Genomic DNA, 27,131 nt, shown 5'->3' with positions numbered 1-27,131 from the left:
CACAGATATATACAGACGTGAAAACTTATAAAATGTGTAGTTACGTATGTGCAGTTTCTTATATGTCAATTATACCTCAATAAAACTGTTTTAAAAAAACTAACCCACCATGGAAAACAGTAGGGAGGTGCCTCAAAAAATCAAAAAGAGAGCTACCACCTGATGGAGCAACCCCACTTCTGGGGATACATGTGAGGGAAATGAGGTCACTGCCTCGAACCACATCTCAGGGACTGCAGGCTCCTTCCGGGGCTTCACAGCAAACTCTGACACCAGCTCTAAGACACACTCACTCTCCACAGAGTAAAAGGCGCTGAATTTCTTTCAAAAGTAAATGGAACTGGGCCCTGGCTGGTGTAGCTCGGTGGATAGAGCGTCGGCCTGCATACTGAAGGGTCCCGGGTTTGATTCCAGTCAAGGGCACATGCCTGGGTTGTGGGCTCGATCTGAGTAGAGGGCGTGCAGGAAGCAGCCGATCGGTGATTCTCTCTCATCATTGATGTTTCTATCTCTCTCTCCCTCTCACCTCCTCTCTGAAATCAATAAAAATATATATATTTTTAAAAGAAGTAAATGGAACTGGAAGAGAAATATCTATAAAACTTAAACTGAATAACAGAGGCTGGTTTATTCTGTATTATGTATTTTAGTCTTAGTTTTAAGATTTATTACTAGGCATATTCTAATCAGACATAGATGGCTAAAATTATTCACAATATAGGCTCTGGAAGATGTAACCGTTTACGTTGACAAGCTCTGCGTGGATGGCTCCCATGATCAAAGCAAGCACAGTGCAGGACAAATGCCGCACTGCCCACCCGTCCGGACACCGCAGGCCCTGCATAGGGGGTTCCGCAAGCACAGCGCTTGTTCAGTCTGCGCTGACTCCCTCTACAGCCGTGGTTCTCAACCTTCTTAATGCTGCGACCCTTTAATACAGTTCCTCATGTTGTGGTGACCCCCAACCATAAAATTATTTTCGTTGCTACTTCATCACTGTCATGACACCAAGAAACTTGGACTAAGCAAATGGTTGTTCTACTGATACTTTATTCTCTACCATAAATAATATTTAAGAACCCGTAGGTCAGTGGTTCTCAACCTTCCTAATGCTGCGACCCTTTAATACAGTTCCTCATGTTGTGGTGACCCCCAACCATAAAATTATTTTCGTTGCTACTTCATAACTGTAATTTTGCTACTGTTATGAATCGTAATGTAAATATCTGATATGCAGGATGTATTTTCATTGTTACAAATTGAACATAATTAAAGCATAGTGATTAATCACAAAAACAGTATGTAATTATATATGTGTTTTCCAATGGTCTTAGGCGACCCCTGTGAAAGGGTCATTCGACCCCCAAAGGGGTCGCGACCCACAGGTTGAGAACCGCTGCTCTACAACATAAGGGGCACTGCAGTCTGGTTAGTGTCCTCACTTAAAGTTCTCTCTCCCCAGGTACACAGGCCTTCCTTGCGTGCAAATGGTGCCTAGCCTTTTAAAAATGTACCTGAAGTCACTGGTTTTCAAACACTGATTCCTAGATTGACCCTGAGACACAGATGGCCCTGATACAAACACTCCAGAAGCTTGTCTATTACAAATTCTCCATCACATCATGGTGCCGGTGTAGACTAATTTAGAGTCTGTGTAAAACTGATGGATTTGGCATCCGTTCATTTGTGGGTCCTCTCCCTCAGTACTTCCCACCTGCTCCATGCCTGGATGCTGGGCACCGAGTGATGACTAAGAGGGCCCTGCCCTCAGGGTGAGTAAGGCCTGGCAGGGGAAACAGGCATTAAGCAACAATCCCCCCATTATTAGTGCGACCAACACCATCCTCCCAGCCTCAGCAAACCCAACCGTCACCCGGCTGCGTGTGATTCTGAGCTACGGACGGAGGCTCCTCAAGAGCCCACCCACAACAGGCCCTTTATAGCTTAGCATCCAGGCCTGGAAATTCATGTCACACAACTAAACACCAAGTAAGTGTCAGTGTTCAGATTTGCTGACAGTGTCAAAGTTAAACAAATCAGAGTCCAAAATGAACAAATCACCATGTGGGGGAGGGGAGGAAATGACACAGTGCTTCAGACCTTCATCCAGAGTCAGGTCATAAATCACCACTTTTCTAAGGATCATAACCGCTGCCTCCTTAATTAAGCCTGTGACGTCAGCTAAAAGCTCACACCAAACGTGGCTGATTTAACAGGCTACTTTGCTAGTTTTCTGACTTTATATGGGGAACAACTCCAAGACCATCTGTATATAAATTTAATTAAAAATAGGTCTATTGACCTTTATATTTTTAAAACTCTTTACCATTATTAAAAGCCAGGTCCTTAAGTAAGATTTAGATGACTTTTAATATCTTAAGCAATATTTTAAATATGATTTTATTTTTTAAGATCTGGTTTTCATTCCTTCAATACTTTTATTTTGTTGTAGTCCCACTACTGCAAATAAACAAACAAAAATTGTTCTCGACTTCTCAGGCTTTGTTTTAAAAAGAAAATGTTAGTTCAGATCAGGAACAAATACAGACTGAAGCTCCTTTAGAACATAAAATATATGCTCTGCTCTTCTTACGTTTCTATGGGTATAAGTAAACCACAGTGGTCTTTATTTACCTTACACTTTATCTTTATATCTCTCTGGCCTTAAACACACACACACTGTCCATGAGCCCCCCGTCCCTTCCAGACCAGATTTGCCCAACCCCCCACTTGACTCCCTCCACAGCCTCACCCAACGCCTCTCAGATTCTGTCCTGACTTCTCTACTGTGACTGTGGTCTCAGGTCACCACTGACCAGGTTTATACAGACAAAAGCGTTTTCTCCTTTCTCCTTCTCAGTGCGCTCTGACAGCCGACGCTGCTGACAGCCTCCTTTTAAAACTCTTCTCCTGACCTCCATGTTTTAAAAAAAAACAAGTCTTTTTTCCCTTCATCCATGGTACACCATCCAAACCTCTCCTACACCTCTAATGGCTTCCTCTGCTTCCTGCGGGCCCTTCTTCCTCCCATAACATTATTTTTAAGTTACATGTGGCTCCATTTCCACAGGGCCCTGTCTTGTTCTCTTTGGGAAATAAACCTAAAACAACTCAAAGTACGTTGTGAGCAGAAAGATCAATGGAATTAAATTCCAGGCTAAATTCTTAGAAAGCGAAGGCATTTGGATATCAAAGTTCTGAAAGGGCCATGCCGGGAAGTGGTCAGAGAAACACAGACCCTGGAGCTAAACGTTCACTTCCGAGCTGTCTCCCTGGACAAGGGCGCTGACCTCTGTGCCTCCGCCTCCCCCTCCTTAAACGGGCGAGCATGGCACCTGCCTCAGAGGGGCACTGTGAGGAGAGGGGGGCACCTGTGAGCACTGTGAAAGGGATCATTGAATACATTCTGACATCACCAGCTACTAAAGACTCCAACTCGTCAATTTATGGGCCCACCTTGTAACTTGACATTTTGTTGTTTCATGATGGTTGTTTTTCAAAACCCGTGAAGTGCACTAACTCCATTCGGTTGAATCACTTTAGTGACTCGAGGTGTTTAACACGACATTACAGATCTCCCGCATGCAGACACGCAGTCACAGAATGACAGCAGACTCTGGAGCTGACGAGCAGCACAAGCCTCTCCAGCTGCATCCTTTACACAGCAGGACCCTGAGCAGGAGGGGCCGCGATCTGCCCGCAGTCACAGGGTGAGTGGCAGAGTCTGGGCAGTGCAGGACTCCAATGTCTGCAGAGATGAATTGTTTAAAAAAGCACTTTCCGCCCAGCCGGCGTGGCTATGAACCAGGAGGTCACAGTTTGGATCCCAGTCAGGGCACATGCCTGGGTTGCGGGCTCAATCCCCAGTGGGGGGCGTGCAGGACGCAGGCAATCAATGATTCTCTCTCCTCATTGATGTTGCTATCTCCCTCTCTTCCTCTCTGAAATCAATAAAAATATTTTTTTAAAACAACATTTTCCTTCACATATTTGTGATGTGAAGAAGAATTCTTTCCGAGAGTGCAGGTCTGCTTCCAGGAAATGTTTCCTTCCTCAGCACAAAAGTCTGAACTCTGGTAAGGAAACCAGCAGCACCTCCCCTGCCTGCAGGAGGCCGGGAGTCTCAGGAATGACTGCTCTACAGCTCAAGTCCATCCACATCAAATTACAGCCAAACCAGCTTTTTAACGTTGATTGTTATTCAAATTACAAAAGTAATTTTAAACATCACTGAGGAAAATGTCCTTTGTTTCCGCAAACCCCAGCTCTAGTAACCTTCTGAACTGTAGGACACAGAAAACCATGTTCAAGGGCCTGAATACAACAGCGAGCACCAGCTCCCAGGGCCTCCTCACAGACCGCGATGGGCAGCTCGTCCCCACGGCGTGCAACCTGCAGACCACTCAGCAGAGCCCGGAAACAACGACCTGCTGGCCAACTGCCTGAGAAGCCCGAGACTTCACAGACTCGAGAGTGCATGTCCGTTGTGCCCGGGGTATTCTACACACAGTCTAGTTACAGAGCCGACTGAACAGTTCTCTCTCAAACATGCAAGTTATTTTAGAGTTTGCAACTGAAAAGTCCAAATAAGTGATTCTTTTTGTTACCAGCAGTCTGTTACAGCGCCAAGGAACAAATGACTAAATCCCCCAAAACCACAGCAGTAACTCACACTTAACGAGGAGTTTCAGATCAAACATTCCTCATCTCAGGGATCTGGCCGCCACACACAGACCCCGTCATGGGATGCCTGCACACACGCACAGGACCACACTACACTCTGAGAAGTTCTGGAGACGGATCTTGAAGTAGTGACCATTTTGGCTAAATTACTTCCTTATTAATAAACAGCAAAGATATGTTTTCCAATTGTTTTAAAAAGAAACCAGAAACTCTCAAAGCCTATCAGTCCTGTTCCTTGTTTGGAATCTTTCACAGACCTTAAGTGATTGTACGGTTATGCAAGTGTAACCTAATCAAGTGCATGATCTACAATCACGAGATTAGCAGACAGAGCACATGTCATTGCCCCGCAGGAACGGCACGGCCGCCCGCGGGCGCGGGAAGAGTGGCTCTTCTGTCACCGTGAGCTCGCAGGCAGCCCCAGAGGCAAGGAGAGCCACTGGCTGATCACAGCAGCTCGGTCACTGCCCAGCTGCCATCTACCATTTGTGTCCTCAACTAGCCCTCCATGTCCCTTGCCTCATCTTTTGTCTGTAAACAGGACTGGGAATATGCACTTCACTACCTGTAAGGGACTAACAAGGTGCCAAAGGTGAAAGAGGTCTGTGAACCACACAGCCTTATGTGAAGGTGTCAGTGTTTGAATAAACTGAAATGAGACAGAAAAGGGACAAGAGATGTCACCGACGGAGTCGGTAAGGTCACCGTGGATGCTGAGACAACTCTGCACTGCTGTTTATAATGTGCTTTAGAATGAATGAGAGTGCTTTTCAAAGTAACTAAAACATTAATTAGCAGCTGGGGGCTGGGTGAATAGTTGAAGGGATTAAGCAAAAAAAAAAAAAAAAAAAAACACAAAAAAAAACAAATTCATAAACACAAACAACAGTGTGAGGATGACCAGGGGTAAGGGGATTGGGGGAGGCAGGAGAGGGCAAAGGGAGGATAAATGGTGACTGAAGGAGACTTGACTTGGGGTGGTGAACACACAACATATGGATGATGTATTATAGAATTGGACCCCTGAAACATGTATAATTTTATTAACCAATCTCACCCTAATAAAGTCAATAGAAGTGGAAGGAAACTCAAACTCACAAGTCAGAAAGGAAGTACAAATCAAAATAGTAGTTTGGTAGCATTTTTTACCTATCAAACTGGGAACCCTTCTTATCACAATACCGACAAGTTTTGGATTTAAGTAAAATAAGTAGTTTCATAAGCAAAATTGACAAATGAGGGACAATAATAAAATACATATCAAAAGCCAAAAAACTTAGCAAAAAGCCTTCTAAAAGTCATGCTTCTTAGATAAGACATTTTTTTAAAGCACCTATCTTTCAAAACTCATATATTCACATTTTTCTCAAGCTAGAGAAAGAATTTGACTAAAAGGCCATGAAAGTGTAGATAACAAAATGGCCAAACCTCAGACCCAAGTAAGCTGTAAAGTTTCAAAACAAGAGACCTGTGTCCCTTTAAAGGAGACTAAAGAAATTATTCTTGCCTCTGAAGATTTTGCATAAAAGTATATATACTAAACAGAAATTTCCAATAAATAAATAATATGCCTTAAGAAAATAAACCATTCTTCTAAGCATGTCTTAGATATTTATCGAGGCATTACTTTAGGAAATACCACTGCTATTTTGTTTTTTGTTTTTAATAATTATTGTTGACGGTATTACATATATACCCTTTTTTCCCCCATGGACCTCCTCCAGCCTGCCCCCATCCCAGGCCCTCACCGCCCCACTGTCTGTGTCCATGGGCCATGCATATATGCATACAGGTCCTTGGTTGACTACCTCCCACCACCCCACCCTCCCCTGCCTTCCGAGATTCCGCACTCTGTTCCATGCTTCCATGTCTCTGTATCCACTCCATTCATCAGTTTATTTTGTTACAGTGGGGCCTTGACTTACGAGTTTAATTCGTTCCGAGACAAAGCTCGTTAAGGAGCTCATTAAGGAGCTCGTTAACTCAAATTACTCTGTCAACTCAATGCAAAAAATCAGCGGAGAGACAGCTGGTATCTCAAAAAACTCGTTAGTCGGGACACTTGTAAGTCAAGGCCCCACTGTATTTAGATTCCACATATGAGTGCAATCATGTGATACTTGTCTTTCTCTGACTGACTTATTTCCCTTAGCATAATACTCTCCAGGTCCCTCCATGCTGTCCCAAAGGATAAGAGATCCTTCTCTTTTACTGCTGCATAGTATTCCCTGGTGTAAATGTACCACAGCTTTTTATCCACTCATCTACTGATGGCACTTGGGCTGTTTCCAGATCTTAGCTATTGTAAACTGTGCTGCTATGAACATAGGGGTGCATTCATTCTTTCTGATTGGTGTTTCGGATTTCTTAGGATATATTCCTAGAAGTGGGATCACTGGGTCAAATGGCAGCTCCACATTTAATTTTTGAGGAAACTCCATACTGTTTTCCAAAATGGCTGCATCAGTCTGCATTCCCACTAGCAGTGTACTAGGGTTCCCTTTTCTCCACATCCTCGCCAGCACTTGTCATTTGTTGAAGTGCTGATGGTAGCCATTCTGACAGGTGTCAGGTGATACCTCATTGTCCTTTGAATTAGCATCTCTCTGATGATCAGTGACATTGAGCATGTTTTCATCTGTCTCTTGGCCTCTGTATGTCCGCTTTGGAGAAGTGTCTACTTAGGTCCTTTGCCCATTTTTTTACTTGGATTGTTTGCCTTCCTATTGTTAAGTTGTATGAGTTCCTTATATACTTTGGATATTAAACCTTTACTAGATGTATCATTGCCAAACATGTTCTCCCATACAGTGGGCTCCCTTTTCGTTTTGTTGGAATGTGCAGAAGCTTATGTATTTTGATTGTATTATTATTTTGATATAGTCCCATTTGTTTATTTTCTCCTTAGTTTTCTTTGCCTTAGGAGATGTATCCATAAACATAGTGCTAAAAGAGATGTCTGAGGTTTTGCTACATATGGTTTCTTCTAGGATTTTTATGGTTTCACAACTTACATTTAAGTTTATTATCCATTTTGAGTTATTCTTGTGTATGAGGTAAGTTGGTGGTCTAGTTTCATTTTTTTGCATGTATCTGTCCAATTTTCCCAATATGTACATTTATTGAAGAGACTGTCTTGCCTCCATTGTATACTCTTGTCTGCTTGGTCAAATATTAATTGGGCATAATGTCTTGGATCAATTTGTGGGTCTCTGTTCTGTTCCATTGATTTATATGCCTATTCTTGTGCCAGTACTAGGCTGTTTTGATTACGGTGGCTTTATAGTATAACTTGATATCTGGTATTGTGATTCCTCCAACTTTGTTTTTTGTTCTCAAGATTGCTGCAGCTATTCGGGGTCCTTTTTGGTTCCATATGAATTTTTGGAGTATTTGTTCTAGATCTGTGAAATATGCTGTTGGTATTTTAATAGGGATTGCATTGAATCTGTGGATTGCATGGGGTAGTATGGACATTTTAATGATGTTGAGTCTACCAATCCATTAACATGGTATATACTTCCACTTGTTCATACCTTCTTCTCTCTCTTTTTACAGCGTCCTGTAGTTTTCTGAATACAGGTCTTTTACCTCCTTGGTAAAGTTTATTCCCAAGTATCTTAATTTTTTTGTTGCAATGGTAAATGGAATTTGTTTAGTTTATCTTTCTGAGAATTCATTATGGGTGTATAAAAAAACATCGATTTTGGGGTGTTGCTTTTGTATCCTGTTACATTGTCTAATTCATTGATTAAATCTAGTAGTTATTTGATGGAGTCTTTAGGATTTTCTATGTACAATATCACGCTGTCTGTGAATAATGAGAGTTTTACTTCCTCCTTTCCAATTTGGATGCCTTTTATTTCTTCTTCTTGTCTGAACACTGTGGCTAGGACTTCCAGTACTATGTTGAGTAAGAGTGGTGAATAAGAGTGGACATCGCTGTCTTGTTCCTGTTCTTAGGGGAAATGGTTTTAGTTTTTGCCCATTGAGTATGATGTTCGCTGTAGGTTTGTCATATATGGCCTTTAACCTGTTGAGATATGCTCCCACTATTCCCACTTTGCTGAGAGTTTTTATCAAAAATGGGTGGATTTTGTCGAATGCTTTTTTTGCGTCTATTGATATGAGTATGTGATTTTTGTCTTTCAGTTTGTTTATGTGATGTATCACATTTATTGTTTTGCAAATATTGTACCAGGTCTGCATCCCTGGAATAAATCCCACTTGGTCATGGTGTATAATCTTTTTAACATATTGCTGGATGCGATTTGCTAATATTTTGCTGAGGATTTTAGCATCTATGTTCATCAGGGATATAGACTTGGCCTGTAGTTCTCTTCCTTTTATTGTCTTTATCTGGTTTTGGAATTAGGATAATGCTGGCCTCATAAAAAAGAGCTTGGAAGTGTTCCTTGCTCTTGGATACTTTGGAATAGTTTGAGGAGGATAGGTGTTAGTTTTTCTTTGACTGTTTGGTAAAACTCCCCTGTGAAGCCGTCCAGACCCAGGCTTTTGTTTGCTGGGAGTGTTTTGATTACTGCTTCTATTTCATCAGTTGTTATTGGCCAATTCAGGTTTTCTGATTCTTCCTGATTCAGTTTTGGGAGACGATTTTTCTAGGAATTTGCCCATTTCACCCACATTGCCCCACTTGTTGGCATATAGTTTGTTCATAGTATTTCCTTACAATCCTTTGTATTTCTGTGGTGTCAGTGGTTATTTCTTTGCTTTCATTTCTGATATTATTTGGGTCCTCTCTTTGTTTCTTGATGAGTCTGGCTAATGGTTCATCAATTTTGTTTATCCTTTCAAAGAACCAGCTCTTGGTTTCATCGATTTTTTTATTTTTATTTTTTAGTCTTTATGTCATTTATTTCTGCTCTAATCTTTATTATTTCCTTCCTTCTACTTACTCTGGACTTTCCTTGTTATCTTTCAAGTTGTTTAAGTTGTAGGGTTAAATAGTTTATTTTTTATTTTTTCTTGTTTTTTGAGGTAGGCCAATAGTGCTATAAACTTCCCTCTGAGGACTGCTTTTGCTGTGTCCCAGATCTTTTGGGTCATTGTGTGTTCATTTTCATTTGTTTCCAGGAAGTTTTTTATTTCTTTCTTGATCTCGTTGGTAAACCATTTATTGTTTAATAACATGCTACTTAGCCTCCATGTGTTTGAATGTTTTGTGGCATCTTTACTGTAATTGATTTCTAATTTCATTCCACTGTGATCTGAGAAGATGCTTTATATGATTTCAATCATCTTGAACTTGTAGAGACTTGTTTTGTGTCCTAACATGGGGTCTATCTTTGTTAATGATCCATGTGCACTTGAGAAGAAGGTATATTCTTCAGTTTGGGGGTGAAATGTTCTATAAATGTAAATTAAATCCATTTGATCCAGTGTATCATTTAGAGTCACTATTTCTTGTTATGCTTTTGTCTGGAAGATCTATCCAGTGAAGTCAGTGGGGTGTTAAAGTCCCTACTCTGATTGTATTGTTGTTGATCTCTCTGTTATAGGCCTCTAGAAAAAAATTTTTTTATACATTTAGGTCCTCCTAGATTGGGTGCATGTATGTTTACCAGGGTTATATCCTCTTGTTGGATCAATTCCTTTAGTATTATGTAGTGCCCTTTGTTGTCCCTTGTGATGGCCTTCATGCTGAAGTCTATTTTGTCAGATATGAGTATTGCTACTCCAGCTTTTTTCTTTCCCATTTGCATGGAAAAAAATTTTCCATCCCTTCACTCTCATCCAGTGTGTGTCTTTTGTTCTGAGGTGGGTCTCTTGTAGATAGCATACAGTTGGGTAATGTTTTTGTATCCATTCAGCTACCCTATGCCTTTTTATTGGAGCATTTAATCCATTTACATTCAGGGTTATTATTAATAGGTACTTACTTATTGCCATTTTAATTCTGTAAGGCTAGGATTCTCTCTCTTTCTTCTCATCACAGCAGTCCCTTTAGCATTTCTTGTAATGCTGGCTTCACCAGGTTAGGGAAGTTTTCTGCCATTACTTCTTCAAACATGTTCTCTATCCCTCCTCCTTTTCTGCCTCTTCTGGCACACCTGCTATTCAAATATTGTTATGTTTCATGTTGTCCCATAGCTCCCTTATGCTGTCCTCCTGTTTTTTTTCTTTTTGGTTCTCTGATTGATTTTTTTCAACCCTGTCTTCTAATTCACTGATTTGATCCTCAGCTTCCCCTAATTTGCTGTGTATTCCTCCAATGTGTTCTTTATCTGTGCTATGGCATTCTTTATTTCTGTTTTCATAGTTACTATATCTTTTCTCATGCTGTTAAGCATCTTTACTTTATTCTGAACTCTGTATCAGAAACATTTCTTATCTCCATTTCATTTATCTCTTCTTCTGGAGTCTCTTGTTCTTTCATTTGTGGGTTGTTTCTTTGTCTTCTCATTTTGGCTGCTTGTTTGGGTCTGTGACTATGTATTAGGTAGATCTGCTATGCCTCTCAATCTCTAGTGCAGGACAGTGTCAAACGCTGTTTCTGACTAATTAGGTTAGGCAAAGACTCAAAGCCTCCAGAGGATGCCTCTGTCTATAGACTGATAGGATTCCATCTTGATTCCCTCAGGCAATCATCCTGGTGGGGCAATTGCTTCTGCCTGGAGTCTAACTATTATTCTCAGTCTCTTAATTGGCCTCAGAAACGTCCCATCGTGGGGTAAGATGTTTTCCAAAAGGGTGGGTCAACTGTCTTCCCCCCAGGCAAGGTCGCCTGTATAACAAATGACTGTGTGAGAAAGATGACCTCCACAGCATGAGGAATGACTTAGCACAGGAAACCAGGGTGTCTGCCTTCTGAGCTCTGACCCCAGAGCCCCTGATCCTGGCTTTCTGCTCACACAGCTCCAGTCCACTCTGCCCTCCCTCTGCAGGAGCACAAGGTGGGTGGCTCCACAGGGAATTTTGTACTTTGGCCCTTTAAGAGGGTGCCTGAGTTTCCAGCTGTGTCTCTCTAGCAGACAGCAACCCCGCTGCTTTACACAGCCAGATGTTATGTGGGCACCCTTCTCAGTTCTGATGCTCTCTACTGGGGGACCCAGCTTGGGGATTAGACCCCAGAGTTCTCAGTGGCAACCCTCCACCGCTGAGGTATCTTTCTGGAACTTCAGTTGCTGTCTGTGGGAGCTCGACCAGTCTTTTCGTGCCTCCGTCCCTCCTACCAATCTCTATGCAGTCTCCACTTCGGTCCTCGGTTATTAGGATTCTCTCCAGTGAGTCTCTGTTGGTTATTCCGGAAATTTTTCTATATTTTAGTTGTAACTCCAGTTTGGTCCTGGGAGCGTGTCCGTGCAGCATCCACTTACTCCGACACTATTTTTAATCTGTCTAATCCCACTGCTATTTTGTGACATTCTTCTTGATGGACTTAGATGGGGATGAACTTTTGAACCAAGAACATCACCATCAACCTTCCTGCACCAGGTGGAGCCTTTCCTGCACTTTGTCTGAAGTTTGAAGTGTCAGGCTCCCACTGCCTGAGTCCACACAGACACTGGACACCACCCTTCTCCAAAAAAGAGAGCAGTGAGCTCTAAGAAGAGTCCATGCCAAAATGTTTTTGCCAAATATTAAAAACTGAGGTTGTCAGCACCACACACTGTAGGGACGGACGTGCATTTCACAGGGTGACGCCCATGGCTCTGAAGCTGAATTCAGAGGCAGGAACAGGCCGGCCGCCTGGCGGAGCTGTGCTGGAACCCAGCCTTGCCTCAGCTGCTGCATGGGCCAGTCAACAGGTTCACATTTCTTCACACAACTTAGATGTGAAAATACCCATCAAATGAGGATGGAAAGCGTCAAACTTCATCACTGTGACTTCTCTTAGTCACACACACCGACGGTTGTCCTGAGGGGCGGGCACTGCGCAGAGTGTCAGGGGTGGTAATGAAAGAGCATGTGGCACTTCCTGCCTTTTTTTTTTAATATTTCTATTGATTTCAGAGAGGAAGGGAGAGGAAAAGAGAAATAGAAACATCAATGATGAAAGAGAATCATTGATCAACTGCCTCCTGCACACTCCACACTGGGGATCAAGCCCGCAGCCCAGGCATGTGCCCTGACCAGGAATCAAACCATGACCTACTGGATCATAGATCAATGGTCAACCACTGAGCCATGCCAGTTAGGCTCATCCTGCTTTTAAGAGGCTTGTGAGATGAATGAGAAGACAAGCCCTTTAGATCGAACAATCAGGGCCAAAAAAAGGAAAGTTCTTTAGAACCAGGGTGCAGAGTGTAATAGACAGTTCAGGAGGCCCTAAGGGCCGCTGCCCTCACTCCTCAGAGGCAAGGCCCAGGCTCCTGGCCCCAGTCTGTTTCCCTGCTCCAGAGGAGTGGCCACGGATCTCACAGCAAGTCTGTGCATGAGGCAATAACCAGACACACGGTCAGGTGCTCCTGCTGTTGGGGAGCCTGAAGGAGCCACGTGTGAAAAAGACAGAAGTGGACTTGCCTGGGGCTGCTACTGAGTCAGGAGTGACCACAGCGGCTACAAGGACCAGGGCACATGCCAGTCATGACGTAGGAGACAGAGGGATACTTCCTGTGCTTCTTCCATTACAATAAGACCCTACTACTTAAGATTACCCTTAGAGTCCACACATATGATGCATATAATGAATTTTTATAAGAGACCAAGAAGGGATACAATACCCAAATATGGCACTTTCTCTAGAATACATAAAGCACTCATGAAGTGGGGAGAGACATCCCTGAGGCAGGCCACAGCTATGGCTCAGGTTCTCATGTGTAGCTTCCACTGTGTGTATATTTGAAACAGATGGAAAGGGACAGGTACTGGAAACAGAGGTTACAGAAGTCAAAAGTGTTCCCTAGGTAGCATCCGTCCCAAGGAAAGAAGCATGGAAAGGAGTGAGGATGATGCTAAAGTGGCCTCTGTAGTCACCGGAACCAGAGAGCCTGCTCTTGATGGGAAGCAGCCAGGGGAAGGCTCCCTTCTCCAGGGACCAGTGGGCTGGACGGTCTTTCAGTGTGTGCTGGGGTCTGATGAAGAAACGCCCTCCTCCCACCTTCTTGCCAGTGCTGCCTCACACTCTGCAGGCACCTGCATGTCCGACCAATTACAGCTTCATTCGTGAGTATCTGTTTCCGAAACCCTTCTCCCCTAAATACACTATGCTTTCTCGTACACAAAGCGTTAATAGAAAATACACCTTAAACTTGACTGGACTTTTTCTTATTAATGTATCAGTTATACCACATTCAACATGACTTGGAAGAAAAGTTATATTTTACCACCCCTCCCCCAAATCACAGTAAAACAGTCAGAGAGAGGAGAGAAAGAGAAGCTATGACAGGGAGACAAGCTGGGATTCCCGGAACTAAATAGAGTAGGGGAGGTTACCGAGTAGGAGAGTCAAAGGGATGAGCCGGGCGAGGTCTGCAGGCCCACGGGGGACGCAGGAGAGGCGGGGACACAAGCACCCTCTCCCTCGGGAGCAAGTCTGTGCTGGATCGGGCAGGACGGGGGTGAGGGGCGGGCGTCTGGAAAGCGGTTCATTAAATATAACAATTTACACTAAACCATGGACTGTTGCCTCAAGAAGCATCACTTCTTTCATTTTCATTTCAGCAAGAACAAAAGAACAACCCAGGATTTAAGAACCAAATTCCTTTCCTATGACATAGTCTATGGTCATCAGAATAAAATTAACTCCTTGCCCCACTCGGAAAACAAACCAAGAAAGAGAAAAAGGATGTTGTCTCTGACTATTATCTAATGAAATTCACCAAGATGTAATAATCAGTCATCAGGAAATGAATCCAAACAATGAGAGTCCTAATAGTTCCCCGAATGTGAGAAAGACTGTTTCTACTAGAACATGAAGGTTATGGGGGATCAACAATTCTCCAACAGCACTTTACACTAATGGGCACTAGTTCTCACACAGGCAGACGTGTAAACTAATGGGAAGTAGCTCTCACACAGGCAGCCGTGTAAACTAATGGGCATAGCTCTCACACGTGCAGACGTGGAAACTATTTGGGACTAGCTCTCACACAGGCAGCCGTGTAAACTAATGGGCATAGCTCTCACACGTGCAGACGTGGAAACTATTTGGGACTAGCTCTCACACAGGCAGCCGTGTAAACTAATGGGCATAGCTCTCACACGTGCAGACGTGGAAACTATTTGGGACTAGCTCTCACACAGGCAGCCGTGTAAACTAATGGGCATAGCTCTCACACGTGCAGACGTGGAAACTATTTGGGACTAGCTCTCACACAGGCAGCCGTGTAAACTAATGGGCATAGCTCTCACACGTGCAGACGTGGAAACTATTTGGGACTAGCTCTCACACAGGCAGCCGTGTAAACTAATGGGCATAGCTCTCACACGTGCAGACGTGGAAACTATTTGGGACTAGCTCTCACACAGGCAGCCGTGTAAACTAATGGGCATAGCTCTCACACGTGCAGACGTGGAAACTATTTGGGACTAGCTCTCACACAGGCAGCCGTGTAAACTAATGGGCATAGCTCTCACACGTGCAGACGTGGAAACTATTTGGGACTAGCTCTCACACAGGCAGCCGTGTAAACTAATGGGCATAGCTCTCACACGTGCAGACGTGGAAACTATTTGGGACTAGCTCTCACACAGGCAGCCGTGTAAACTAATGGGCATAGCTCTCACACGTGCAGACGTGGAAACTATTTGGGACTAGCTCTCACACAGGCAGCCGTGTAAACTAATGGGCATAGCTCTCACACGTGCAGACGTGGAAACTATTTGGGACTAGCTCTCACACAGGCAGCCGTGTAAACTAATGGGCATAGCTCTCACACGTGCAGACGTGGAAACTATTTGGGACTAGCTCTCACACAGGCAGCCGTGTAAACTAATGGGCATAGCTCTCACACGTGCAGACGTGGAAACTATTTGGGACTAGCTCTCACACAGGCAGCCGTGTAAACTAATGGGCATAGCTCTCACACGTGCAGACGTGGAAACTATTTGGGACTAGCTCTCACACAGGCAGCCGTGTAAACTAATGGGCACTAGTTCTCACACAGGCAGACGAGTAAACTAATGGGAAGTAGCTCTCACACAGGCAGACGTGTCAAGCATATACTGAAGAAGAACTCCATCCCCTTCCTCCATAAGAACAGTCCCTGAACAAACAGGAGTGTTTTCTCCCTAACAAGTACGTGTTCTCTTCCCTAGAAACCCACTACTCACCCGACTTCAGCCCGTGGCTGCACACCTGCTGTTCCTAACAGATACTTTCCTGTTTTGATGAAATGGCAAAGTTTTCCTGAACCTAAGTGTTCAAACATCCCTCTGGAGTAACTTCTGTCGCATTTACTTCAATGCGTTCATCCTCACATCCCTCGAGTGTCTTCTTCACGGCGCTGGACCCGTGTTTAAGTTCCCTCTTACTCCACTTTGAACAGAACTGTGTGGGCCCTGAAGCAGGTGCCTGGGCTCACCAGCCAGCAGTTGCTGAGTGCGTCTGGAAACCCACTCTCGACTGCCCCCTGCTGCTGAAGCGACTGTGGCTGCTGCTGCGGCAGAAACACACCCCTGGGTCCCGAGGCCAAAAACACATGAAAAGCTTGATTTCCCTCATCTTCAAGGGTCAAGTCTCTGCTCCTAAAGTCCCGGGCGCCTGGGTATTGACACCTGAGGAAGAGAACGGGCTTCCTGGGAAGCTCAGTGGTGACAGCAGCAGACACTGCACTGTGGACTCCACTGCCGGAACATGCTTATTTAGATCCACACCCCTCCACATTCTTAAAGTAATAAAAAATAAAAATAAAAACCTAGGATACAAACCAGCAATTCTAGCTCATTCATTTGTTCCTGGTTTAACAGAGAGCACAGAAATATTCATACGGCAACTCCATGAAGAATATGTTTTCGTTTTGTAGTAAAAATGGAATAAACTGTGATGTGTTTTTCCATTCGTTTTAACATGTAACATTCAAAAGTGCTCGTATAAACACTGACTTTTACATAACCTGACTAGTATCTGACACGTCTTTCACCAACAGGAGTAAACATTTGCTGAAGGAGAGAGAGGAACAGAACCTCAGGACCCAGAACCAAACACCCCAGGACCACTGCTCTACCCCGCCCATGGCCACTGCACTACCCCGCCCACAGCCACTGCACTGCCCAGCCCACGGCCACTGCACTGCCCAGCCCACGGCCACTGCACTACCCCCCCACGGCCACTGCACTACCCCGCCCACGGCCACTGCACTAACCCACCCACGGCCCCTGCACTACTCTGCCCATGGCCACTGCACTAACCAGCCCACAGCCACTGCACTACCCAGCCCAGGACCACTGCACTATCCAGCCCACATCCACTGCACTACCCAGCCCATGGCCATCCGAAACCCACTTGTGCGACTTCAATTTCTCATTAACCGCTGGGAATCCCATCACAAGCCTAAACAGAAACCTATATGTTTTTACCTCCCCTTTGGTTTTAAACAAACAGTATGGCTAAGGGATGACAACAACATCAGTGAGGAGTTTATGTTGCCTAAAGACACAGTCCCTGTCTGGCACCAACCCCACGCTCACCCTCACGGCGGCAATGGGCCCGGCAGGTGCTGCAGCGCTGCGCCAGCTCCATGCGCTCCCACGGCTCCCTTCACAGCCTTGTCCCCCAGGGCTCAGCCCGACACCCTGTACAGAGCAGGTGCTCAAAAACGTGTCCTTTAACCTTCCAAATGCACTTACCCTTCGAAATGACACGACATAAAACGTGTCTCCCCGCCTGTGGATGGCGTCAAAGAAGTCTTGGTAGCTTCGGGGGGAAGCGTAGTACACCTGGAGCTCCCTCCCGGAGGGCCTGCTGAGAGAGGAGGCGGCGTTCTTATACCACAGACTGTCACAGCGTCTCAGAAGCATCCATTCTAAGCCTGCGTCTGCCTATGGGAATCTCAACCAAAATATGAGCAGCCTTTCGGCAGTTTTCTAGAAGAGTTCGAAAGCCCACGGTCGGAGAGTTGTAAGATTCAATTCACTGAGGCTGACTCGCTTCTGAGTCGAGACTCAGAGAGTCACGTGTGCGGGGAAGCACGTGGAGGTCACAGGAGCATCAGCCAGCAGCTTTCTGCGCCAGCGTGCGTGCCGCTGGATCTCTGTGAACAATGCGTCTGAGGACAGCAGTGCTCCCCACTGTCAGCTTAGGACTCGAGAACAAGCCGGCCTGGCTGTGCCTGCCTGCCCTCCTCTTCCAGGGGTGTCCTTGGGGAGGCCCAGCTCTGAGCAACCCTGGTTTCCTCGCCAACAAAAGGACTGCAATTGGGTGGAGGCTGAGATGCGTGCGTGAAGCACCCGGGCCTGCTCGGCGGCACTGCTCAGCTCCGCTCTGCTCTGCCACCTCGCTGCAGAGCCAGGACAGAGCGCCGCAGCACCTCCGACCACGCCCGGCCCAAGATCCACTCAGACGACAGTGACACAGCTCTCAGCAATAAGGGTCTTTCACTGTTTAGCACAATAAGCCAACACACATAGGTTAAAGGAGAGTTAAAGAAATAATGCTTATTTTTCTCAAGAAAAAAACAAGCTTACATGTTTTTTTCTACATTCTTCTTTTGTGTTTTCAATGAATTTATTTTTTTTCAATTAATTTTTGTTAACTTAGGAGGAGAAGAGAGTGGCCTAAAAGGAAATTAATTTTAAGTGAGTCATAAGAACTTCCTTTGAAATAATTCCATCTGCTCACTAGGCCATTTCTGACTATAGTGTCTTGAATATACAGTCAATTATTACTCATGACATTTATGTTCTGTGGACACTGACTCAGCAAACAGTGAACCACTCCCCTAAGGGACAGCAGGGTCAGCAAGCCCCTGGCTGCAGCGCTGTCATCGACTGACCAACGTGTCACCTGGTTTTGTGTGTTCTGTTCAGATACCTTCTGACCATGTACTGTTTGCTCACTAACTCTGACCTCGGGTGGCTCTGGTCTGACTGAAGCTCCCCCAACAAGCCCTTTCTCCTGGGTCACCGATCCACCCTCCGGCGCCGGGAACATCAGCACTCCGCATGCACTTGGGCCATTTTATTTTATTATTTTTTTTAAATATATTTTATTGATTTTTTACAGAGAGGCAGAGAGAGGGACAGAGAGCTAGAAATATCGATGAGAGAGAAACATCGACCAGCTGCCTCCTGCACATCTCCCACTGGGGGTGTGCCTGCAACCAACGTACATGCCCTTGACCGGAATTGAACCCGGGACCTTTCAGTCCGCAGGCCGATGCTCTATCCACTGAGCCAAACCGGTTTCGGCGACTTGGGCCATTTTAAACAGTGAAATTGCCAACCAAAAGCACAGGGATGTGGGGACCATGGCACTGACATCTGGGAACAGCTACGCACATTTGCAAACGACCATGAAAGCAATTTGCGTCACAAGGACATCTTAGCAAGCAAGTGGGTTCACAGATACAGAATCCATGACCAGGTGCGGCCACACTCTCTCACCTGATGCTGGTGGTCTCTGTGTACTGGACAGCCACGAGCTGAGAGCCGGAGCTCTGTCCCAGAGCGCCCTGGAAGAAACAAAGGACTCAATGTAATGAAATCATATGAAGACCTTCCGATACTGACTCATTCTACATTCACGTTTAATGAACTCTCATTAAAGCATTCATATAGTTTTTTTCATGACTAGTCTGACATATGGAGTTTATATGACTCAGCACCAACACAGAAATCAGAACTCCTGTGGTCACATTCTGGACTGAGGGATGCGTCTTATGGAGGTTATGACATTTAAGACACTTCCCATAAAGTTTTTTTTAAAATAGCCCAAAAGCTTAGTCCAAGCATCACAAGTTTTATGACCAGGTCATATAAGTATTATTGAAAATATAACAATTTATGTTTGCTAAAATAATTATTTTCCCAATGAAAAGTTCCTGAAGTACGAAAGATCCTTAATAAAGCTAGATCCTACTGTTTACTGAGTTAAACGCAAAAACCTTCATGCCTAAATACAGCTATGGATGAAGCCATCATTAAGGAGAGCTCCCCAAAATAAGCAAGACTTGTCACTAGACTCAGACATGACCAGGCTGTAAAAAACTGATTCACACAGACATTAGGCAAATAGAAACTGGACAAGCCATTTAGCTATCAAAGACTTAACACCAATTAACATAGAAACCTCTGAAAAACTGGTACAGTTTTGACATTAGTAGTTATAGGGATTGGACAAAAGATCAAAATCAGCAAAAATGTGAGTTAAACAGTACCATGGAAATGAGATTTTACATAAAGCTTTCAGTTTTGTTGTAGATTTGTGCACTTTTCCATCTAGTCCTGTCATAGTTTTGCTTTACGTATGTTGAAGCTTTGTTATTAGGAGCCTATGTATTTAGAACTCTGTCTTCTTCATTAAGCGTACTCTCATCACTATGAAATTTCCATCGTCACCTCTTGTAATATTCTCTGTCTGGAAGTCTACTTTGTCTGATTAATGTAGCCACAGCAGCTTTCTAATACTTAATGTTTGCAGAGTATCACACTTTTTCACCCATTAATTTTTCATCTATGTGTGCTTATATATAAAATGAGAGGCCCGCTGCATGAAATTCGTGCACTGGGGGAAGGGAGGGTCCCTCAGCCCGGCCCGCGCCCTCTCGCAGTCCAGGACCCCTTGGGGAATGTCCGACTGCCGGCTTAGGCCCGGCGGGGGCGGGGGGATCAGGCCTAAGCCGGCAATCGGACATCCCTCTCACAATCTGCGATCCCTCACTCCTTACCACCCACTTGCTCACTCCTTACCGCTCGGCTCACTGCTCCTTAGCACTGCTGTGGAGGCGGGAGAGGCTCCCACCACCGCTGCTGCGCTCACCAGCTGTGAGCCAGGCTTCTGGCTGAGCAGCTGCTCCCCCTGTGGAAGCACACTGAGCATCTGCCCCTGGTGGTCAGTGCACATCATAGCGACTGGTCGTTCCGGTTGTTCTGCCGTAATGGTCGCTTAGGCTTTTAATATATAGACTAGAGGCCCAGTGCACGAAATTCGTGCACACGTAGAGTCTCTAGGCCTGGCCAGTGATAAGGGCCTATCAGGTTCCCCGCCTGCCTGCCTCCCCGCCTCCTCCTTCCCTCGCTCCCTCAGCAACTTGCCACCGCTGCTGGTCACCTGCCATGTTCTATGCCACCCCCTGGTGGTCAGCACACATCATAACGAGCAATCAAACTCCCGGTCTCCCAAACTCCCAAGGGGACACTTTGCATATTAGCCTTTTATATATATAGACTAGAGGCCCGGTGCACAAAAATTTGTGCACTCGGGTGGGTCCATCAGCCCGGCCTGTGCCCTCTCGCAGTCTGGGGCCCCTCGGGGGCCCCTTCCCCTGGCTGCTGGCACCAGTTTTCCACCGGCACCCGGAACCCAGGCCTTCGCTCTTCGCCAGGAGGGGCCGGCGCGGCAGGCGAGGGGCTTAGCTCTTCGCTCGCTGCCCTGGCCCTGGAGGCGAGGCCGAGGCCAGCATGGCAGGCGAGGGACTTAGCTTTTTTTTTTTTGCCGAGGAGAGCATGGGATCCATTTATTGGGGGGTCAGTCAAAGGGGGGGCTGGTTAGGGTGGGGTAGGGCAGCAACTTGTCTGGCCCCCGAGAAACCCAACTTGAGTCCAGGGTCTCGTCCGCTTTGAAGCCTGGCTAGGGTGGGGTAGGGCAGCAGCTTGTCTGGCCCCTTAGAAACCCAATTTGAGTCCAGGGCTTTGTCCACTTCAAAGCCAAAGTCTTCCTCCACCTTTATCTGCATGGGGGCCAGCTCCGGAGTCAGCAGGACTCCCTTCCCGTGGCACTCGCCACCTTTTCCGCCCACTGGGCCCCTCACCAGGGGCCAGGCTGCTGGCTTCTGCAGGCGCTGGCATCCTCCTGGGTGGGGACTGCTCCTCTTTCTCCGGAGGCTCGTTCTCAGCGTTGCCTGGGGTGGGGGCGTCTGTGCCCTGGCTGCCCTCGTCCTCCAGTAAGATGGTGAACTGGCTGGCCCAGTAGTCGTCGCCATAGGAGTCCAGCACCCTCATGAGGAACCTCCGCTCCTGCTGGAGTCTCCGTGTTATCCTCTGTACCTGATGGAGCCTGTTCAGGACCCACTCGTTCACCTGCTCGATCTCCCTGCAGCGCTGACCCAGCGCCGGGTACTTCCTGCGACTGAGTTCCCGTTGGCGCCGCCGCCGGCCTTGGGCTGCCTCCTCCTCTTCGTCTCGCTCCCGGAGGCTGGAGCTGCCCAGACCCCCAGACACGAACTCCACTTCGGTCTCAAGCTCGCTCTCCAGGATGTGACCACCGAACAGCGGAGGCAGCGCCAGCTCCGAGCCGGGAGGTGCTGAGAACTCCTCAAAGCCCACGGCTGCCATGGACCCCTCTCTCTGCTCCAGCTCTATTTCTCCCTGGCTCCCGGCGCAGAACTTCCAACCTTGCAAACTTCTAGGTTAAAGTGGCTCACAAAACGACACGCCCCATCCGATTCCATGGCCAGGCACCCGGGCCCCGGCCGCTAAGCCTCCTGGGAGTTGTAGTTCTCTATTTCCGGCTCACCTCCCTCACCCCACCCCCACCCTGAGTCCCGGCTGAAAGGCCCTGCTTGCTGGTCTAACACCGCCGCCAGGCATCTGAGTCGCCTCCGTCTTTATTCCGGTCCCAACACCATGCCGTCTGACCACGGAGACTCTCTGCTTGGGAGACCCGGTCCTCTCCGCGGACTCTCCGCGGGCCCCGGGGGCGCGGCGGGCTTCCCTCTTTGCTCTTCACTCGCCACGCCGGCCTTCGCTTGCTGCTCCTGCGCCTACATATGCAAATTAACCGCCATCTTTGTTGGCGGTTAATTTGCATATCGCCCTGATTAGCCTATGGGAAGTGTAGCGAAGGTACGGTCAATTACCCTTCTTGTCTTTTATTAGATAGGATATTATTTCTTGCAAACAGCATATAGTTGGGTCTTACCTTTTAAAAAACCTAGTTTGACAATCTCTCCCTTTAAACTGATGGGTTTATTTACCCTATTACATTTTATTGCAAATGTGGCTGGGCTTAAGTCTACTATCGTGGTATGTATTTTCTATTTGCTCTTTATTTGTTTGTTCTTTCCTGCTTTCTTTTGGTCAAAATACATTTTTTTAGTATTCCATTTATATTTCCTGTACTGGTTTTATAGTTTTACTTCTTTGTGTTAGTTTTTACAGGTTGCTCTTGAGACTATACTTTGATCTTTAAGTTACCATAGCCAACCCTGAAGTATTATTTGAACATATAAAAACTTTGTAAGAGTATATTGTATTTACTACCTCTATACCTTTCTGTTCTTATCGTCGTATATTTTACTGCTACATAACCTGTAAACCCCACCAAAAAACTGTTCTGAGTTTTGCTTTAAAAAAAACACAAGTCTCCGAAAGACATTTATATACACACAAACACAAAATAAAGATACTTAAAGGGGGCATTTATGTTCACCAAACATTCACCAATCCTGGTGCTCCTCCTCGTGCATCAGGGTTCTACCTGAGACCATTTAGTCCAAACATTCTCCTTTAGTATTTCTTATCATGCAGATCTTCTAGAGCAGAGGTCCTCAAACTTTTAAACAGGGGGCCAGTTCACTGTCCCTCAGACCGTTGGAGGGCCGGACTATAGTTTAAAAAAAAACTATGAACAAATTCCTATGCACACTGACATATCTTATTTTGAAGTAAAAAAACAAAACGGGAACAAATACAATATTTGTATTTGCATGTGGCCTGAGGGCCGTAGTTTGAGGACCCCTGTTCTAGAGAGAAAGTATAATAGTTTCGTCCATCTGGAAATATCTTTATTTTGCTTTCATTTTGAAAAATATTTTCACTGATTTGACCGTCTAACTTTTCTAAAAACTCAGTTTAGGAAGAGGTAGAATTATAAAGTGACACAAGCCAAATCATGTATATAATGCTTAGAAATGAAAAAAACTTCAAAGAAATGTCAACTCGTCAATATACAAAATATCTTAGTGTCCATCTAGCATCCGAGAGGGGAGATGTGAGGGGAAAGGCTGAGAGGAGAGAGGAACTAGGCAGCGCAGCTGCAGGCTCAGCGCTGAGGGCGAGTCAAGGAATGCTGTGAGCTCAGGTGTGGACAGCAGCCTGACCGAGGACCCGTCTCCCTCCTCTGAGTGGGCCTTGTCCCCTCAGCTAACACTGGTCCTCCCTACCCCACCCATCTTTCCTTTCCCTGTGATAGCTTCGTGTCCCACATTTCTGACCTCTATCCACACTCACACAGACAGACATGCACCCAAGATGCAGAGAAAGGGACAGGAGTAAACTACAAATCTCCCTCAAATGTTCCAAGGTGCCCTAACCGGTTTGGCTCAATGGATAGAGCATCGGCCTGTGGAATCAAGGGTCCCAGGTTCGATTCCGGTCAAGGGCATGTACCTTGGTTGCGGGCACATCCCTAGTGGGGGGTGTGCAGGAGGCAGCTGATCGATGTTTCTCTCTCATCGATGTTTCTAACTCTCTATCCCTCTCCCTTCCTCTCTGTAAAAATATCAATAAAATATATTTAAAAAAAAAATGTTCCAAGGCTGCGAAATTACACAAAATTATCTTCATTGCATTAAAATTCCTTCCAGATTATGGAACATCAACCACCCTTTACACAGTAAATTCTATTTATTCTTCTAATAAACAGAATACAATCACAAGAAATTATATCAAAAAATACAGCAAAGCAACTCATTCAGGCCAAGGATTTTAATCTAGATTCACGAGGCCCATGCATCAGCTGTGGAATTCTCCACTCCTGCCACCCTTCGCTCTTCCCTGCACAGCAAGGACACACGCCCCAAAATGATGTTGCTGAACATTTAGCCCCCAGGGTTCTGGATTCTATTTTGGTCCTGCCCACAAGCTGTGCTCGATGCACCAGATCTGGAAGCGCAAGGAGACAGAGCACTTCTCCTCTGGCCACGGTGGCCAACGTGCAGCTGTGGGAGCGTGAGTTCCCGCAGGACTGTCTGCTGCACGCCATGCCATGAGCAGCTGTGGGACACTGCACTGCCTGTGACACTGGCAATGATGCCAGTAGCCTCCAGAAGTCCTCGCAACCAATAAAGTTGCCATGATATGTGAACAAAGGGTACTGGGGAGGCCAGAGAGGGACACACTGGACAATCCTAGACACTAAGGACGTCGGAACCTGAGCTCCTCTAGACATGGCCTCCTCAGTCACTGCTCAGAGGACACCATGGGATGTGCATCAGACTGTGTGAGGGTGAGAAACCAATTCTTATTCCATTAGGCTACTGAGAATTTGAGGCCAGATGTTACAATTGCCAGCGTTAATTACCTTGCCAATACCTCACTCAAGTGGAATCTCTCTAGAGCAGTGGTCGGCAAACTGCAGCTCACAAGCCACATGCGGCTCTTTGGCCCCTTGAGTGTGGCTCTTCCACAAAATACCACGTGCGGGCGTAATACAGTCCCTGCCTTCGTGGCACTTACATTCTGGTGGGAGAGAAAAGTAATCAACAAGCAGACAAATATTTCAGTGACCTCAGGGTGAGATGTGCTCTCAAAAGAAGCCGCAGGCTAGAGGGGAGAGTGAATTGGGACTTGGTGGCTGTTTTAGAGTGGGTGTTTAGAGAAGGTGTCTCTAGAGCAGTGGTTCTCAACCTTGGCTGCACATTAGAATCACCTGGGAATCTTTTTAAAATCCTCATTTCTGGGCCTCATCCTCCGGAAATTCTGTTTCCTTGTTATGGGGTGGGGCCACAACATTAGTAACAAAGAAACAATTTCCGGAGCATGAGGCCCAGAAATCATGATTTTAAAAAGATTCCCAGGTGATTCTAATGTGCAGCCAAGGTTGAGAACCACTGCTCTAGAGACACCTTCTCTAAACACCCACTCTAAAACAGCCACCAAGTCCCAATTCACTCTCCCCTCTAGCCTGCGGCTTCTTTTGAGAGCACATCTCACCCTGAGGTCACTGAAATATTTGTCTGCTTGTTGATTACTTTTCTCTCCCACCAGAATGTAAGTGCCACGAAGGCAGGGACTGTATTACACTCACTGCTGCAGTCCCAGCGTCTGGGAAAGCACCTGCCCTGTTGCCACCACCACAGGAAATGTTTGCCGGGCGCTGTGATGAACAGCTGAGGATGATGGAGTGACAATGAACAACACCAACTACACGGGTCCTAAAGAAGTTCAGGGACACCTCCATGGGGAGGGCCTACCCTTCCAAGCTGCCCTGTGCTTCAACACCCTCTTTTTTAAAAGCTCTAAGAAAAAAGAGACACAGTATTATCTGTTATTCCGTTCGTGCCCAAATATTTGGTATGGATGTCTTGAAAGCAAGTTTGGGGTTGAGAGCAGGAAAGGCAGCGGGCCGCACAGGAAATCTGAGGGCATGCAGCCTGACCCAGTGCTGGCGACCCTGCGGAAGGGGCAGCTAAGGGTCAGGCTTCCCAACCTTCCAGGGACAGAGCATCCAGCTGGGGGAAGCCTCCCCACAGACACCAGCCCCGTGGGAGCACACGCTGAAACCCACCTGAAGAACGCGTGTTTTCTGCTGAGTGTTCATCATTCTTCTCGACTTGGTCCTCTCCACCTCGTGTCTGTGAACCCACCCTCGAAGTTCATGGTTTAACCTGTAAAACAGCTCATTAATTTCGTACATTACACAGAAGTAAATGTCTCACCCCTGTTTAGAAATAAGTTTAACCACATTCCATAGATTCCAAAGTATGCCAAGTGCCTGAGGATTCAACATTGCTTTTTGAATTGAAAAAGCTAAGACACTTGAAGTTCAGTTGTTTTTAATAAGACATGAATTGCTATATGCTAACCTCCTCAGTCATGAGATCAAAATTCAAAGAAAACCATAGCCAAATACCTCCCACATAGAAACGGAGGATGAAAGCGTTTCCTGTTCCTGGGCCACTATAGGTGCAGTGGAGGCAGGTGCAGTGGAGACAGATGGTGCAGTGGAGACAGACAGGCGCTGTGGAGACAGACAGGTGCAGTGGAGACACAGACAGGCAGTGGAGACAAACAGAGACAGTGGAGACAGACAGTGCAATGGAGACAGACAGGCACAGTGGAGACAGACAGGTGCAATGGAGACAGACAGGCACAGTGGAGAAAGGCACAATGGAGAAAGACAGGCACAGTGGAGACAGACAGGCACAGTGGAGACAGACAGGCACAGTGGAGACAGACAGGCACAGTGGAGACAGACAGGCACAGTGGAGACAGACAGGCACAGTGGAGACAGACAGGCACAGTGGAGACAGACAGGCACAGTGGAGACAGACAGGCACAGTGGAGACAGACAGGCACAGTGGAGACAGACAGGCACAGTGGAGACAGACAGGCACAGTGGAGACAGACAGGCACAGTGGAGACAGACAGGCACAGTGGAGACAGGC

The 27,131-nt window shown here is 46.1% G+C and overlaps 1 protein-coding gene across 1 annotated transcript in view; it reads right to left on the bottom strand.

Moving 5' to 3' along the window:
* Window positions 1-27,131, bottom strand: part of ATF6 (activating transcription factor 6) — a gene marked incomplete at its 5' end in the record, with an annotated part of 138,225 nt that overhangs the window by 39,524 nt on the left and 71,570 nt on the right. Inside the window, 3 exons of the mRNA XM_014528541.1 lie at window positions 17,434-17,548; window positions 19,189-19,256; window positions 26,252-26,351. Of these exons, the coding sequence (XP_014384027.1) occupies window positions 17,434-17,548; window positions 19,189-19,256; window positions 26,252-26,351 (283 nt within the window). The remainder of the gene's footprint in view (window positions 1-17,433; window positions 17,549-19,188; window positions 19,257-26,251; window positions 26,352-27,131) is intronic.

Source organism: Myotis brandtii, unplaced genomic scaffold, assembly GCF_000412655.1.
Source record: "Myotis brandtii unplaced genomic scaffold, ASM41265v1 scaffold64, whole genome shotgun sequence".
NCBI classification, from domain to species: Eukaryota; Metazoa; Chordata; class Mammalia; order Chiroptera; family Vespertilionidae; genus Myotis; species Myotis brandtii.
The sequence above is the reverse complement of the archived record's forward strand: the minus strand, read 5'-3'. Positions and strand labels throughout refer to the sequence as shown.